At 39.0% G+C, this 16933-nt stretch overlaps 2 protein-coding genes across 2 annotated transcripts; both read left to right on the top strand.

The window, feature by feature from the left end:
- Window positions 1–690: 690 nt before the first annotated feature.
- LOC306893709 (all-trans-retinol 13,14-reductase-like) lies at window positions 691–7869 on the top strand. The gene is made up of 11 exons (XM_079455683.1): window positions 691–965; window positions 2162–2344; window positions 2531–2772; window positions 3131–3332; window positions 3574–3771; window positions 3847–3966; window positions 5941–6079; window positions 6191–6300; window positions 6512–6678; window positions 6766–6925; window positions 7036–7869. The coding sequence occupies exons 1-11, from the start codon at window positions 809–811 to the stop codon at window positions 7176–7178; spliced, it is 1821 nt and encodes a 606-aa protein (XP_079311809.1). The 5' UTR covers window positions 691–808; the 3' UTR covers window positions 7179–7869.
- A 708-nt stretch (window positions 7870–8577) lies between these two features.
- cdk21 (cyclin-dependent kinase 21) lies at window positions 8578–11819 on the top strand. The gene is made up of 7 exons (XM_079455684.1): window positions 8578–8938; window positions 9022–9154; window positions 9336–9503; window positions 9937–10046; window positions 10157–10207; window positions 10276–10408; window positions 10898–11819. Exons 1-7 carry the CDS (start codon window positions 8709–8711, stop codon window positions 10985–10987), a joined length of 915 nt encoding a protein of 304 aa, XP_079311810.1. The 5' UTR covers window positions 8578–8708; the 3' UTR covers window positions 10988–11819.
- The last annotated feature ends 5114 nt before the right edge of the window (window positions 11820–16933 follow it).

The following is a 16933-nucleotide window of genomic DNA, read 5'->3' as shown; positions in this document are numbered from 1 at the left end:
CTCTTTTATACATTTGATCAAACTAAATACTCTCCGAAGATACGGCGTAGGCAAAACTAGTGTATATGCTCTCAAGATGAATATAAGCTTGGTAGAAACTGCCTGTGATATGCGATCTTTAATGTGTAGCCTATGTAAATTTTGAGACGGTACATAAATTCAGACTATCAACGTCAAACCGACTGTGTGCCAGTTGATAAATAGGCCTACTGACAAATATACGAATGAAAACGTAATTTGGTCCCGTGTAGGCTACTTAAAAAGAATGCATCACATGTTTAAAGTTTAAAAGTATTTTTATCAACAAGTAGCTTACAAAAAGGTCGGAGACCCCTGGTCTAGAATATTTCATAGGCCTTTAGACCCCTTTGCGTAGAGTGCAACACTTTGCGTCCCCCCCCCCCTTATAAAAATGTATAATCTTAAACTTAGAATTGTAATTAAACCAAAAACAAATGTTGTTATACAATGCTGAAACAACAATACTTTCGCTCGAGGTCTAATTTTTCTGATGTTTGATTACATAAAATGTAAGATAAATGTCTATATTTCATATAATGCCACAAAATATGGGAATATTTGAAATTGAAATGAAATGATCCATATGGGGAGGCTTGAATATTGAATTATGTTGAAAATTGATTTGCGATTTGCGCAGCAAACCTTGCGCAATTTAACAACAAATATCGTGATTGGTGAAGTAACATCCGAGGGGGCGGGGTCTTGAAGACATCGTACGCGGAAGCGTGCTTGTTACACAAGTATTTTCTTTTTGTTGCACAAGTATTTGACACTTGATCCGCGCAACATGTGGCTCGCTGTTGTCATAGTCTGTTTAGCTTTAGTTGCTTTTCTTCTCAAATATGTGTTGGGAACTGGACCGAACCCTTTTGACGTCGACACCCGCGAGGCGCCGAAACCCAAAGTGTTTGAACGTAAGGCGAAGAATCAAGTTTTAAAGCAAGGTGAGTCGAAGATACGATGACCCAAGTGCACGCAGACACTTCATGCAAGCTTACATATGTGATCGTGTAACAGTGCCGAGTGTTGGGACAGATCGCTGTATCTGAATAAATATCTCCAGACAGATATTTAGCGAAGAACTACTCGGAGAAGGGCTAGTTTCGGATAAGTATAGCAGTGATCGGTCAGAACACAACAGGGAGCTTTGGATCAACTTAAACCATTTATTCTTCACACGATAACAAGTATCAGAGGGGAGAGCCAGCGTTAACGAGATTCCCGAGGAATAAAGTCCCTTTAATGAATCCAGAGCCGTCCGCAAACTGTGTGAGCGTCCCATCCCTCACACGTACTGGTACCCTTTAATTATCCAGGTGTGTTAGCCTGGTGGTATTTGTAACCGGTCCAGGTCAGATGCAAAGATGTGCAACAGAACAACAGAGTCCCTAAGCGTACAAAGCTATTGTGCACAACATCCGTGCGTTTAACGCATTAACAGATAACCATGCCTTCTCAATGAGCTCATACATACATCACAATAATATGTATTACAATAATTTCTTCACATTTACCAGAGTATACACCATTGACAATGAAACAACACTCTGCGTTAACATGCTGATAAACAGTAGCATAAATGATTTAGCACAGCTGTGTCGATGATAACCCGTTAGGACTGAGAATAACGAACACGCATAACTCCGTCTGTACTCACTCTTAATGATGTTTTATTAAGAAAGTTCGTGAGGAACCTAAGCATATAAATCAGCCCGATGTTCCATCAGCAGAAATCACCTATCAGCCGAGCACGCAATCTCTACTTAATTATCTAGGCTGGTTCACCATCAGCAATCACCTTATCTACCCTATCAGCTCCAGCAAGCTCTATCATAAATAGACAAACAATCTTACCTGTTGCATCTTGCCAGATAAGCATCCCTCCTCCACACCAGCTCCTCTCATTTTCTCTAAGTCCCGCAGGACCCTGGGGGACCTGTCCCACGCGCTGTTCACACATAACTAGCGGTGCTCGCCTTCATAATAAAGCTCCTCTAGGAGTAGTGAATATCCCCATCACATTCTGACGGATTAACTCCTCAACACGGGTCTTTTGCACAGATTGCATGCATTAAATGCGTTTGTTCTGTTTTGGCGACACATTTATTTAGTCTAACTGCACATTTCTTTTCTAATCTAGGCTTTCTGGCAACTAGGATCCCTCAGGACTTGGACGCAGTAGTTGTTGGCAGTGGCATTGGTGGATTGGCAATTGCTGTCCTGTTGGCGAAAGTAGGCAAAAGGGTTCTGGTTTTGGAGCAACATGACCGGGCCGGAGGGTGCTGTCACACCTTCACAGAGCAGGGCTTTGAATTTGATGTTGGTAAGATTGATTTGGTTCTGTACTTTGATCAGCAACAAAGCTAGAGTGACCAAACAGTCTTTACATTCAGATTTATCAGTACAGCTCTCTGTCTGTAGTTTGGCAATTTATTGGACACACGCAACTAGTAATGTAATCAGATGTTTGGGGGTGATCTAAATTTCCATTTTTTTCCCTATGTCTAAGGCATACACTACATTGGCGAGCTGCTGGATCATAAGCCCCTGCGCTGTATTGTTGATCAACTGACCAATGGACAATTGGAGTGGGAGCCACTGGATAACCCCTATGACCATCTGGTTTTGGGCCCCCCGGAGGACCGTCGCATTTACCCAATCTACAGTGGACGAAATCGCTTCCCAGACGAACTGAAGAAATGCTTCCCAGGGGAGGAGAAGGCCATTGATGAATATATGAGACTTACCAAGGTACTGTGAGAATAAAATGGATAGTTGTTATAGAACAGAACTCTATACCTATATGAACTGTAGGGCTGATGCAGATAAAATAGAATCACACGTTGTCTTCTAAAGGTCTACAGTAATTGCTGTTGTCTGAAATAATTGCAGTTAGGTTATATATTTTTGATAGGCTGATTATTTAATTATTGTGACAGCCCTGAAATAAGCAGTCATTTCAATGAACTTTGAGTTCTATGGTCACCGGGGCAAAGAATGAGCCACACCTAATCTGTTTTATGTTTGTCACTGCACAATGTATGACCTTACACACATAGAGAGATAACCACTGTGAATATGTAACACTGTTTCTTAATGTGTCCATCAGAAAGTTGGGAATGGTGTGTGGTTCATGGTGCTTCTGAAACTCGTACCAGTCCCTCTTGCAAAGTTCCTGGTGCACACAGGTCTAGCCAAGCGTATCTCTTCCTTCTTCCGCTACGCCTCCCGCAGCCTGACCGATGTGGTGAATGAGCTCACACAAAATAAAGACCTGAGAGCTGTGTTCTGCTACATCTTTGGAACCTATGGTTAGATCATACACCTGACTGGGCAGTGTGGTTAAAGGGACAGTTTTCAAAAAATTTAAATTCTTTCATCTTTTAGTCACCCTCATTTCAGACCTGTATGACAGACTTTCTTCTTCAAAACATAAAAAGAAGATATTTTGAAGAATGTTGTTTGGCCCACAGAGCCGACAAGAAAAGAAGGTGTAGCGGTGCAGTGTTCCTTTAGTTTATTCAGTGTTTGTGTGATACTCTTTTTGAACAGGTAAAATGCCCAAAGAGGCAAGCTTCTCCATGCACAGTCTGATTGTGCACCACTATCTGAATGGTGCCTGGTACCCGAAAGGTGGCGCTAGCGAGATTGCCTACCACATGATCCCCATCATTGAGAAGGCGGGAGGGGCAGTGCTTGTAAGAGCACCTGTCAACCGCATACTTCTGAACGACGCTAAAGAGGCTATTGGTAAGAGCTTGGCTCTCTAAGCTTTTATAAGCACAAGTTTGTACTTATTGGAGGCTTTGGTTGGCATGCACGCAGGTGTAAGTGTTCTGAAGGGCCAGGAGGAAGTGCACATACACGCTCCCATGGTGATTTCAGATGCTGGAATCTTCAACACTTACCAGAATCTTCTACCCAAAGAGGTGCAGGCCATGCCTGGTAAGAGAGTCTATTTTTACATTGTTATTAACCCTTTAGCAATCCTGTTAAATTTAGCAAAAACGCTTAAAAAAGACATACCCAAAGTAAAGTGCATACTGTTCTTGAAACATTTTGAGTATATGCATGGTTTTGGTATCTTTTGAAAGGTGAGACTCTGAAGTTTGTTTCTAAAAAGTCAGAATCACTGCAAATCTTACTGTTATTGAGTAATAGAATTTTAAAAACACTGAAAGAGGGGAAAATATTCTGCCTACTTTTTATTTTTTAACAGTTGCCTGCATATGACTATAGTTGGGAGCTATTAGCTGGAAAACACATTGGGATCACAGCATGAAGCCTTACCAAGCTAATTAGATTACAATACCTTAGAAAATGTGTGTTTTTCACATGTTTATCCAAGTTTATGTGTAGGTGGCCTTCTAGAATGACCACTTGGAGACTCCAAATGGCCCTTTGCCATTAACAGCATTTTATGTGTCATTCTTGAATGCTTTAATGTACAGTCATAATTCTGGGCTCTAATGAAAGGTTACACTTAGAGCTACTCTATTCCTTAGCAATTATTGACAGTGAATTTGGATGACACATAGTAACTGAAACTATACTTTGTGCAAATAAAGAGACTATAGACTAAGTGCTAGTGTAATAAAATAAGTTTTAATATTAGAACAAACACACTCTAAATAAATGTATAAAACCCAAACTATTTACAAATGTTATAATTACATTACAGGTTATTGGCAACATGCCACTCGTTATAACAAACCCTTTACCTTTTGCGATATGCTTGTATATCAGGAAGGCATTTACAATGGCAATGTCTAAGAAGTGATTAAAAAAAGGTCTTATACCACTTCTGGGTTTTGTGGATCACTTTATATTATAATAGCTGATTAGGGCTCTCTTCTTCTGAAATGTCTTCCTCCGACAAATCACTCTCACGCCTGGTACATTGTTCAACAACTTCTTCAAGTGAGAAGTGTGTTTTACGCACTCTTTTCGCCATTTTTTCCAAATGTAAAACTCTTTTACATGTTTCCTAGCAGCTTTTGCGCACGGTCACGAATCCCTGTTAGAATTTACGCACAGCCGCACACGTGTTTGCGCACGGACCTGTCTACTTACGGTTGAATGTTTCCCGTGAAGCTGTGTATTAATCTTTTCGGAATTCTATTGGCTATCAGATACGCCCATCATTAGCAAACTCTGACGCGACAGGATCGATCTATTGTCAATCAAGTACAGGACGGTCCCATCCTTCATCCTGGGCGCTCCTTGGCTATTGCTGCCTGTTGTCACCTCTTAGATTCACCTATTCGCTCAAATGAGATGTCAATCAAAAGGGCAGAGTTCAGTGGCCATGTTGACATAAAAAAATCTGCAATGTTTACAAGTGAAGAGACGCTACACCACAAAATGCGTCAGAGATTTGATAGCTCTGTCTGCTTCTTGGCATTATACTACCATGTTCCTTGGATGTTTGTAGACATATATGTGTTGGATTTACTGGACCCTTTAGAGTATACCTATACCGTTTTTGTTTGAATGTTATGGATCAGTGGACTGCCGGGAGGCTTTATAGGAGAGTTTCTTCAGTTTTGTTGCTGCTTATTTGGTTGTTGGTTGTCTGACAACGACTCTGATTGCATTGGCTGTGTTGATTGTATATTAAAATGGTTTACATCGTTCGAATCACAAGAATCTCAGCTTTTTAAAGATATGTGATATGTTTAGGTTTTGTTTTTCTAAGTTGTTGTATTTCCCGATGTTATCAACCAAAACACGGTACCGCCGACGGCACAACCGATTGATAACAGGTTAAAGCACCTCATAGAACATTTCCTCACGGTTCCCCAATGTGGTTGATAAGCGTAATTGTCTGTCACCAGTGTCGTGTTTAAGGTCGAAAAACTACAAAGTGGTGCTTTAAATAGCTGAAACTTGGTTCTGACCAAAAGTTTCTCTTTGCAGCGATCCAGAAACAGCTGAGTATGGTGCAAAATGGTGATGCTGGTCTCAGTGTCTTCATTGGTCTGGATGGGACAAAAGAGGAGCTCGGTCTAAAAGCAGACAATTACTGGATCTTTTCTGAGAACAACGTGGATGACCTGTGAGTGTCAACCTAAACCTGTAACCAGCATCTTTCATTTTCTAAATCACTGTTGCTCTAGAGAACAATAGTTCTTCTCTCATTTGCTGTCCACATCTGCTCTTCTATCAGAGTGGAGGGCTACATGAAGGGGAAAAGAGAAGAATCTCTTAAGAATATCCCGATGTTTTTTGTGGCCTCACCCTCTGCCAAAGATCCCACCTGGGAGGAGAGATCACCAGGTACAGACAGGGCCCTGTATGAAAGTACCAAACAATAAAAAATTTGTGAAGTGCTGTGGTTCTATGATATCTTTAGCATTTTTTCTAAATTTCCATTTGTAATTTATCACACATCTCTTTTTAAATCAAGAGAGAACCCGAAGAACCCAGAGGTGCTGCCAGTATCAATGTTTGTAAACACTAATGAAACCTATTTCGTTTTTCTAAACAGGTAAATCCACCTTGACTGTTGTTACCTTTGCTGACTATGCATGGTTTGAAGAGTGGAAGGATGACAAAGTGAAGAACCGAAATGCACATTATAAAGAACTGAAGGAGATCATCACCAGTTCTATTTTGGAGATAGTGACTCAGATCTATCCTAAGATCAAGGACAGGGTACGCGGTTTTACCATCTCTCTGCTTGTCTTAGAGTTGCTTCTTTCTCCTACACTTCAGTGTTCAGTTTCTTCTTTTATTTTGTAGATTGTATACATCGAAGCAGGGACCCCAATCACGAATCAACACTACATCGCCGCTCCTAAAGGCGAGATCTACGGTGTAGATCATTGCCTTTCTCGCTTTACTGTAGAACTGAACGCCACCATCAGACCACAGACTCCTATTAAAAACCTCCTCCTCACTGGTAAGTGTGTCGACATGTGTATGTTTATTAAAGCGAACTGTGTCTATTTGGCACCAAATGTATTTGAAGATGTATAGGTTTAGCTGATTGTCTCTGGATGTTACTCTCAGGTCAGGATGTAATGTTATGCGGCTTTGCCGGAGCTTTGGCAGGGGCGCTGACGTGTGGTTCGGTCATTCTGAATCGCAATCTTCACCTGGATGGCATCGCTCTTGCTAAGAAGAACAAGAACAAGAACAAGAAGATAGAATAAGTAGTTCGTAATCCAGCCCAGACAGAATCAAGAATTAAGACTTAATTGAAGATTTTAAAGGATAAATCTGATAAACTCGTTTAGATGTTGTTGAGCGTGCTGCAGTCTTTACGGGTGAGTGATTCTGACAGAGTAAATGACGTTTTTGATTCTCTTGAATCTTCTGAATGTGTGGATTCTCTGTGGGCCTACACATGACTACTTATGTGTGCTGCTTCATAATCATTGCCCAGAGCGATCGGATATGACTCACAGAGGACAGAGGTTATCTTTGAGATGAATGGAATATTAAATACACTGCTACTAACAGTCATTTTATAAGTTGTCTAATTGTTATAATGTCCGAAATCTTGAATTTACAAAGAGGGACCCATTAAAGGGAGAAACCTTATTTTAAGCTTTTGTGATTGTGTGAAATTGTGCACTTGGGGTAAAAAGATGTCATCATCTTTGTTTCATCAAATCTTTACCTTACTGTTCATCAATATGTGAAATATAAAAAACCGGCACTTAGCACAGACTGCATGACACTGAAGTTTACTTAATAAATGTTATGCACTCAAATTGTGTGAGAGTGTAAATGAAGTGTTTTATAAAGGCTCCAGCTGACAACTAAGCGTTTTGCTCACTGTAAGTGGTTTTTCAAAATAGAATGAAACTTAGAAATCAATAAACGTTGTTTAATGTGGAATATATCTGTATGTCATCGCAAGAGGGCAGTGTGGTGTATTTGAGTATCCTAAAATGGCATTTCATTGCAGATTTAGTATTTTATGAATAACTTTGAAACTTAGTTCACTTGAATAAATCTGAATTCTGCGTTAGTTGTTGTGATGCTGAGATGATTTGAAAGCCGCATCGTGACACGTTACATAATGTGCACTTATTACTGATGTGGTTCTTAAAACGTGTAAGGGGTGCATATTAACCGGTAAATGAGAGTTAAAACGAGAGGTGGGAAATCCATGCAAAATAAAATCCACAGCTTTTCATTGGCTGGTGCAATGACAGAGACCCATGAAAACCCCGCACCTCTGCTCTACACGCGTGTTTTATTAAAATCATGGCAAACGCAGCATATTGATCCGTGTCAGTGACCCTGCTTGTTTTTTATGACATTGGAAATAAAGGTAAGAAACGCAAATTATTTTTGTTAGTATGTCATGTTTTTGTTTTTGCTGAGCACTTTCTATCGGTTGGACAAGTAACTTAGCCTGCTTATTGCCACGTTATGCTTTTTTTATAAACACCAACGTTAGTTTAGGCAGACGCAAATATCATGGACGCGATTAAGATGGATTGATGGTTGATTGACGGGCTACTGTCACGTCATTTTTAGACGTTTTAGTTTTAAGTGCAAACTAAAAAATACAAATGATGTTAACTTAATCGTGCATTTACATCACTTATATATTTATGTCCGTGTTATAAATTAAGTGAACGTCATGCAGTCGAATTAAACACAGTGACCGGTAAATACGCAATGTACTCTATCTCTCACAGTAACACGTTTTTTAGATCCATGAAAATATGGGCGATTGCTCTTGGGAACTGTCAGATTATGAGATCCTTGCAGAAATTGGCCAGGGCGCCTATGGAAAAGTGTACAAGGCCCGAGAGGTCCGTGACCGGCAGCGCCTCGTTGCGGTGAAGCGACTCAACATCTCCGAGGACCCGGAGACTGGCATCCCTCAGTTCATGATACGAGAGGTGGCACTTCTGCGCAAGTTAGAGCATTACAACCACCCAAACATAGTCAAGTGAGTTCAGATGTTATCATAAACTCCAGGCTGTAGAGTTTTTCCTTTTGATAATTATGATAAATGATAACATCTCCCCGCAGGCTGCTGAATGTCTCGGCTGGTTGGCAGAACAAGATCTTTGACCTGACATTGGTATTTGAGTATATTGATCAGGATCTGTCCACATTTCTCAGCAGAGCATCGGAGAAGGGCCTGGCCAGGGACACGATCAAGGTTTAGTATCCGTCCAGTCTGCATCCAGTCTTATAAGTATATTTTCGTTCTAATATAAGCTGTTTGGTTTGATATTCCCCCTATTTATTCTAACGTTTATAAATAATACATTATATTTTCATCCTTTTGAGACAAGCAAAAGGCATCTCATCCCCATTCTTGTGATTTCGTCTCTGTTTAGGATGTTATGCGTCAGCTGTTTTGTGGACTTGACTTTCTCCACACTAACACTGTCATTCACCGGGACCTGAAGCCAGACAATGTTCTCGTGAGCAGTCGAGGAGAGATCAAGATCGCTGATTTTGGTCTGGCCAGGATCTATACGAACCATATCGCCCTCACCCCATGTGTAAGAATATGAGCATTAATTCCCACAGTACTACAGTGCAGGGATTTTACAACTTTTTGAACCCAGGGACCCCCAAAAAAGATTAACCTGTTGTGAGGTTCCCCCTTTCTCAAATGCGTACCCATCTATATATATATTTTATGTGTAAAGAAACATTAAAACTTTGTTCGAAAAATAGTAAATGTGATATTACAAAGACAACGTTTTCAAACTATAAACAATTCTAGAAACTATGCATGGAGCAGAGATGCAGATAAACACGGAGAAATTAAACAATGAAACTGCTCAATTAGCTTTTCACAATTTTTTGTATCTTGTTTTCCATGGAATTCTGGACTCCTTGCAACCTTCTGGGGGTCCCCAGTTTGAAAACCCCTGCTACAGTGTATGGATTGATAGGGAACCCCTGCATGAAACGTGTTTGTGTCCATAGGTTGTGACTCTGTGGTACAGGGCTCCTGAGGTCCTGCTTCACTCAAGTTACATGTCTTCAGTTGATATTTGGAGCGCTGGTTGTATCTTTGCAGAGCTCTTTCTGTTACGGTGAGATCAGAAACAATCTCATCGATGTGCTGCTGCTATGAGAAGTGACATCTTCAGCGGTAGAGCATTTGATTATGAACAACTATTTATGAATATTATTTTTTCCACAGGCCTTTATTTCATGGATGCACAGAGATTCAACAGTTGCAAAAGATTTTTGAGTGAGTAGAAATAATATTATTGCAGTCAAATAATTAAGCATCTTTTCTGATCATGTTTTTTCTCCCAGAGTTATCGGTGTGCCATGTGAGAAGGACTGGCCTTTAGAAAGTGCTGTCTGCTACAGTCCTTCCTGGGCTGAGACAAAGCCAACAACACAACTGCTTCCCAACCTGTCTCATGAAGAGAATGACTTACTGTCTGTACGTATTCCTTCTCAATTCTTAGTAGAAGTGCTTTTAAAGAGATAGTTCACCCAAAATAAAAAATTCTGTCAACACTTACTTGCATTTTAATTGTTCTTAATCTATAAAAATGTATTTGTTCGGATGAACACAAAGAAAGCTATTTGGAAGAATGCATTTAACCAAACAGTTCTTGGACCCCATTGTGTACCATAGTAGGAACAATTTCCGTTGAACACAAAATACAATATTTTGAAGAACGTAGGACAGCAAACCGTTCTGGGGCACTTTTGACTACCATTGTCATTTTTCCTACTATGGTAGCCAATGGGGTCTAAGAATTGTCTGGTTACAAGCATTCTTCCAAATATCTTTCTCTGTGTTCAACCAAACAAAACAAGGTTTGGAACAGCTAGAGAGCGAGTAATTCATGACAGAATTTTTATTTTTGGGTGAACTATCGTTTTAATTAATTGACATATATCTGACACTTCTCTCTTGATGCAGCAATGTCTGGCATTCAATCCCGCTCATCGCATCTCTGCCTGCAGTGCTTTGGCCCACCCTTTCCTGACAGGCCCCTATGTCGGCACATAGAGGGCCGGGGTCACAGAGAGAGATAGGCTCCTCCTACCAAGTCAGGATGAGAATATGAGATAAAGAAGAGGTGGGGTCACTGATTTGGATCTTTAACAAGGGCTGTAGTACATTTAGGACTGTTATGCTTTAAGATCTTTGAGATGAATTAGCAAAAATAAAAAAAAATGTATTTGAAGAAGTGCACTTCGCACTGATGGAATTGTTTTTTCTTTTTGTTAATGGATGATATCAAGAATTTATGGGTTGTTTTGTTTTCTGTTTCTTTTTGTAAGCCATGGAGCACAAAGATTCTTGGTGAACATTATAATAGCACTAATAGTCAATTGCTTTGACTGACAGTTGTATAATAATGAATTGTTGTGTATGTTGCAGCAAACGGTTGTGCAATTTCAATGGGTATGTTTAACGTCTTTTCTATGAGTTCTTATTGTAAGTTAGTACGTTTTTCTACCATTCTTTGTAAAGTGGCAAGTGTTTGTTTTTAAGGCAATCTATGTTTTGAGTTCTGAGACAAAATTGTTTTGTTTTGTGTTCGGTGTGTCTTTTTGAAGAATTGGAGGAAAACCCATCTAGTGCCTGTCTGTTATTAGATAAGCTGAGATAGATATGCTTTGTTATCTTGGGCTCACTTACGACATTGATCTTTAAAAACTAACTAAGTATTTACTGATACAGGTTTTGTTCATTTTCAATATGCAATGTATTGCACATTAAGTTATTTCATATATGTAGCTAAATGAAGATGTTTAATACACACCGCTGTGCACATTTGTTTGCCACCTTTGTTCTCGATTGCCATTCAAATTTGTATGTTAAATAAAGTTAAATTAAAGAAGACAAAGAGTTAAGGTGATTACTTTACACAAGGTGACCATTGGGAGGCAGTAATGTCACAGTAGAACCAAATGCAATTTGAAAATGTCTTTTGGGAATGTTGTGTGACAGCTGGCATGTCTATGTAATGTAATACAGAGGGTTTGCGAGTTCATAGCTCGGTTTGATTGTTTCGTTTATTAAGTCGCTGGCCTAGGAGGTTTTTACCTTAATACAATCTTTTACAATATTAGCTGCGGGCACCGTAACTGTTGCAGCCCCGCTACTCTAGTAACGGGGGTATTTTTTCTCTCTCTCTCTCTCTCTCTCTCTCTCTCTCTCTCTCTCTCTCACACACACACACACACACACACACCCTAAAAGGGCTTTTGGCAGTGTGTGTGCGTGCGTGCATACCTGCCAGAGCTTGATCCGACAGCACAGCTGATCCACCAGCAGAGCGAGTAAGTACCGTCATTCATTTCTGCTTTAACTTTCACGAGTTTTGATAATGATAACGTATGAGCCATTGCTTTACTTATAAACCTTTATACTACAAGACTAAAGTTTTTAACTTTAATGAAGTTGATTCATACTCAAAGCGCTAAACGGCGTCCGTCTTGTCGGCCGGTTCTTGTGAGCTTATGTTAATGTTATGTTGCGGATTTGACTCTAGATACTTTACACAGCAGTGTAGGCTGAGTAATATGTGAAATACACTCGACTGGGTTGCTCATTTGATATTTGCCAGTCTGGTTCCACCTATTTCCAGCGACGCGCACCTGGACACCTCACCCGTTATCTCGCTTATAGAGATCCTTTATTTGACAGAATGCGACTGCACAGTTAAACGACTCACCAATGATACTTATTTACAGTCATAATGCTATTGTTATGTGTCGTAATGCAGTAGTCTTAAATATGTAAAGGAAAACAGGTTTGCAGGGTTTTTATTAAAAGACCATGAAAGAATACATCGATACATTATATGTGCGTGTGTGTGTGCAGTTATGACAAGATTTCTTGACCTGTGTGTTGTGTGAGTCAGAGCGGTTGAAAAGCAGAGTTACGACACAAGCATAGACGGCCGTTGAAAGAATTGAATAGAAATTGAATTCACTATTCCCTATAGCGAATGACATTTTAGTCCACTTTATGGGGAAGAAGTTAATGAAAATCAGCGAGAAATTTCGGACACTGATGTATTTAGCTTGCGTCTGACAGTAGTCGCTGACGTTCGTCATAAACATATCGAGTAGCCTAGCTATATTACACATCCGTGGCTTTGTGGATTGTTTTATAAAATACTTAAATTCATGTCCTCCAGCTGATTCTAATCAAGCGGTCGTCTCATGTTATCTTAATAGTGAATGAGCAAGTACAGCGGATGTACACTCAAAACCAGATTGCATTGTGGGTAAAAAAAAGTGAACGAATGTACGGAATGAAGAAGTTCACTCAGTTTTCGGACACCACTACAAAAAGGTGGACACCGGACATGGTGCACTATATAGGAGATAGTGAGCGGTTTCAGACACAGCAATGGAGTGATCAGTAGTTCCCAACACTGCACTGAAGCCGATTCATTTCAATGTCTCCCAAATGCATTTGCTGTGCAGTGAAATAACGGCATGTTTATACATTTTAACGAGTTGGCGGACATATCTTTTATTCACAGATCTTACATTTTATAGATTTTATATTCATATTACTTCCCAGACAAAATGCTGCTTTAAATGTATTCAAGTTTGTATTCAGTGTACACAATTTGCTACTATATAAAAATATAGTTACTGTTGTCTGTCCAGCTAAAATCTCTTCAAATAGGTTGACAGCACAGATTTGTTTCGAACTATTTAGCACTCCTTGAACCACGTGAGCATGGCGGCGAGATCGAGTGTCGCAACTCTGTTTTTCAATGGCTGTGAGTATAGCCGAGGTCAAAAAGCTATACAAATATTATAGAATTACTTCTATGTTGTGTTTATTTATACTGGCACTACTAATTAACATCTTCAATATCTTATAATTGTATTTTTTAGAAGTTTACATAAGGCTATCATTATTCCTGTCACGATAGAGTTAAATATAACTTTGAGATTGTATTACCTGATCACAGCCCAGTATGAGGGCTGAAAGTGCTTGAATCCCTTCATGCTTGTAAGTGAATCCTTTGTGATGTAACACAGGATGTCCCGTGGCAGAGGGTCTTAGAAATCTGTCTTTACAACAGACTAAAACACAGTAGATTGAGACTGACACTCAGACTCAATACCTCAAAAAAAATGTATAAGTCACAAACACTCCAGTTAAAGTCCTGGACGTTGTCACTTGAGAAGCATGTTATTTTATTTCCATTTCCATTTGGTTTGATGGGTTTATGGGGTTCTTCTTTGTTCTTGCACTCTACAGTTGTGTCCCACACAGATGACTGAACTGAATGCAGACCACTTGTTTTCAACAGGTGTTCTTTAGTGTGCATGTTAGAAATGAGCACAGGCCCTTTTCCAAGTAACATCCTTTTTTATTATATAATGTCTAAAATGGATTTTATATTACCGATTTTTTCCTGGCACAATCCCTGTGCTCCTATTATTATATAATGAGATCTAATGACACATCTGTGGTGTTGTGAATCAGACCCAAATTCAGACTCCACGCCTGCCATTACAGCTTTGTGCAATTAATATAATGTATTAAAAATATTTCAGTTGTAATCTTTCAATAATGATCAATGCTTTGTGTATGTATGTGCATGTGTTGTGTCTGTGCTCAGCACATGTCCTCGACAGATAGAATTACAGGATTAAGGAGTGATTAGTCCATCTGATCCCAAACATCAACCAGCCACTACCTCTCCTATCCAGATTCTTAAACTCTCTCACTCACGTGATGTGACCGTGTCTATTGTGTACTGTTTTTATTGTTAATATCCGTTATTCAAAAAATAATGCTTTGAGATCAAATGTAGGACATGTTTGGAAGAGTATTGGTGATGATGGAAAATATTGTTCCATTTTTTACAATTATTTACTTGAAGGAGAATTTCTGCTTAAACTTGCTTATGACTGTAAACAGTCCCTTCTATGTGAAAGCAGCGCTGTGAGCTTTCTCAGAGTCTTTGTAAATGTGAACTACTCATTGTCAAATTATACGAATTCCTACCTATAGTATTTCAATTTAGTATTGTACTTTGAAATCTTTGAGCGTGTGAAATACCCAGTAAAGCCATTTGGCCGAGTAAAGTTGTGCGCTTGTATCTCGTATAGTACTGCTGGATCTCTGCTTAGTGTTGTGGTACTGTGTCTATTGTGTTTTAGATGTGAGGGGATCTGGCAGAATGCTGATGCTTACAGTTTGCTTTTTTAGGAGCAGAGAGCCCTTCAAACGCACACATGCGGTACTTTGCAGCAGTAAATTGAAGGTTTGGAGAACTCCCGGTGGTCTTCCATCTACCACATGCCAAGTCTATGTTACACGGTTGATAAGACGATAATGTCATTATTTATGTATGAGGTTGTCTTGTTACGGTGGCCAGGTCAGGTGACAGGGTAGTCATGGGAAACTACATCTAGAGTCTATGATCATTTACAGGACATGTTGTGACTTGTTTGGATAACGTCAGATGTCTGACAACTGCATGTGACCAACAAGATGACAGTCTGTTTTCAGATCTGATTTATTTGATTATCCGCTGGCATTACTATCTGTGTGTTTATTTTTTGTCTATTTATAAATTGTTTAAAAGAGTAATAGTAACTTAAAAATGATAGACACTTTCGGATTAAATTATTTTCATATACAGTTGTCCTATAATATTTATATTTTAATTTTGAAATATTAAAATATGAGAAACCAAGTTATGTTGTTAATACCAGTTAAATGGTTTGGTTTGTTCATTTTATTTTCGTCATTATTTGCTTCACCATAAACATGCTGATACTGATATACTAAGACACATCTGTGTTTGGTGCTGATGGATGGATGAACTGATGAACTGACTTGCACTCATATATTGCTGAGTTAGCTTCACCTCAGAGGTGTAGAGTATCAGAGTAAGGGGAGTTTCCCAAACGCAGGAACACACATATGTGGAAAATTAAAGGAATGAATTATGAGTTTTGAATGCAGGTTTAACAGTATAGCATTACATATTCTGATTAAACTTACTGTACAGTTTCTTGAAATCTTTCATAATGGTAATAAATAGACTTACCTATTAAATACATATAATAATTTCTCACAGTGAGTTTCATCACACAGATGACTATATTCTATTCGATTAGATTCTTTAATTTGTTTGTTTATTTATAGTATGCAGTATGTTACACATATCATATTTTCTATCACACATGCATGTCAGGAATGGCGTCAGGAGCACCAGGGGAATTTGCAAATGATTTGGACAAGTGGCCTAACATTTTCGGTTTGTAATAAATAATTCATATGTTAGTCTTGACTTGAAACACTACGATTTACTTCACCTCCTGCGAACAATGTAAATACATTAAATCTAAATTGGAAAGTCATCTAAATTTCCTTTAGTTGGCCTGAATGAGAGTGTGAATCTGTGTGAGAGCTGCTTGAAATTAAGTCTTAGTCCGGCCCTAGAGCATGTTATTGAAAATTGAAGTACTTATAGTCCTAAACTGTTAACAACAACATGAACCGTCATCACATAAACACTCCTACAAAAATACCAACATACAGACCTTGACATGAAAACATTAGCTGATCACACAATGGGTTCGTAAGCATGACAGGAAAATCAACAACAACTGTTTATGTTAAAGTGGCATAATACACTAACAATGAACAAACTTCTTTTGCATTTCGCCTACTTCAACTCGGAATCGAAAAATATATTGAACTCACCCATGATAATAGGTTCAGATAAAAGGTGTAATAAAGAGTCAGAATTTCTGAATAGCAAGTCAACCTAGAGACTACAATAATGCAGTAAATGGTTGGTTATTTTTTTACCATTATATACTTTATCTACAAAATCGTGTCTAGTATTAACTTATGGAATGTTTTATGAAATTCACTTGTGTGTTTTGGGGGATTTACTGGACACCTCTTTATTTTGAACTACAGTTTGTGTTGTCTGTCTCAACCACAAACTCTTTT

Source organism: Barbatula barbatula (genome assembly GCF_947034865.1).
Source record: "Barbatula barbatula genome assembly, chromosome: 5".
In the NCBI taxonomy this organism is placed as follows: domain Eukaryota; kingdom Metazoa; phylum Chordata; class Actinopteri; order Cypriniformes; family Nemacheilidae; genus Barbatula; species Barbatula barbatula.
This window is presented reverse-complemented; position numbering and strand designations above follow the sequence as displayed.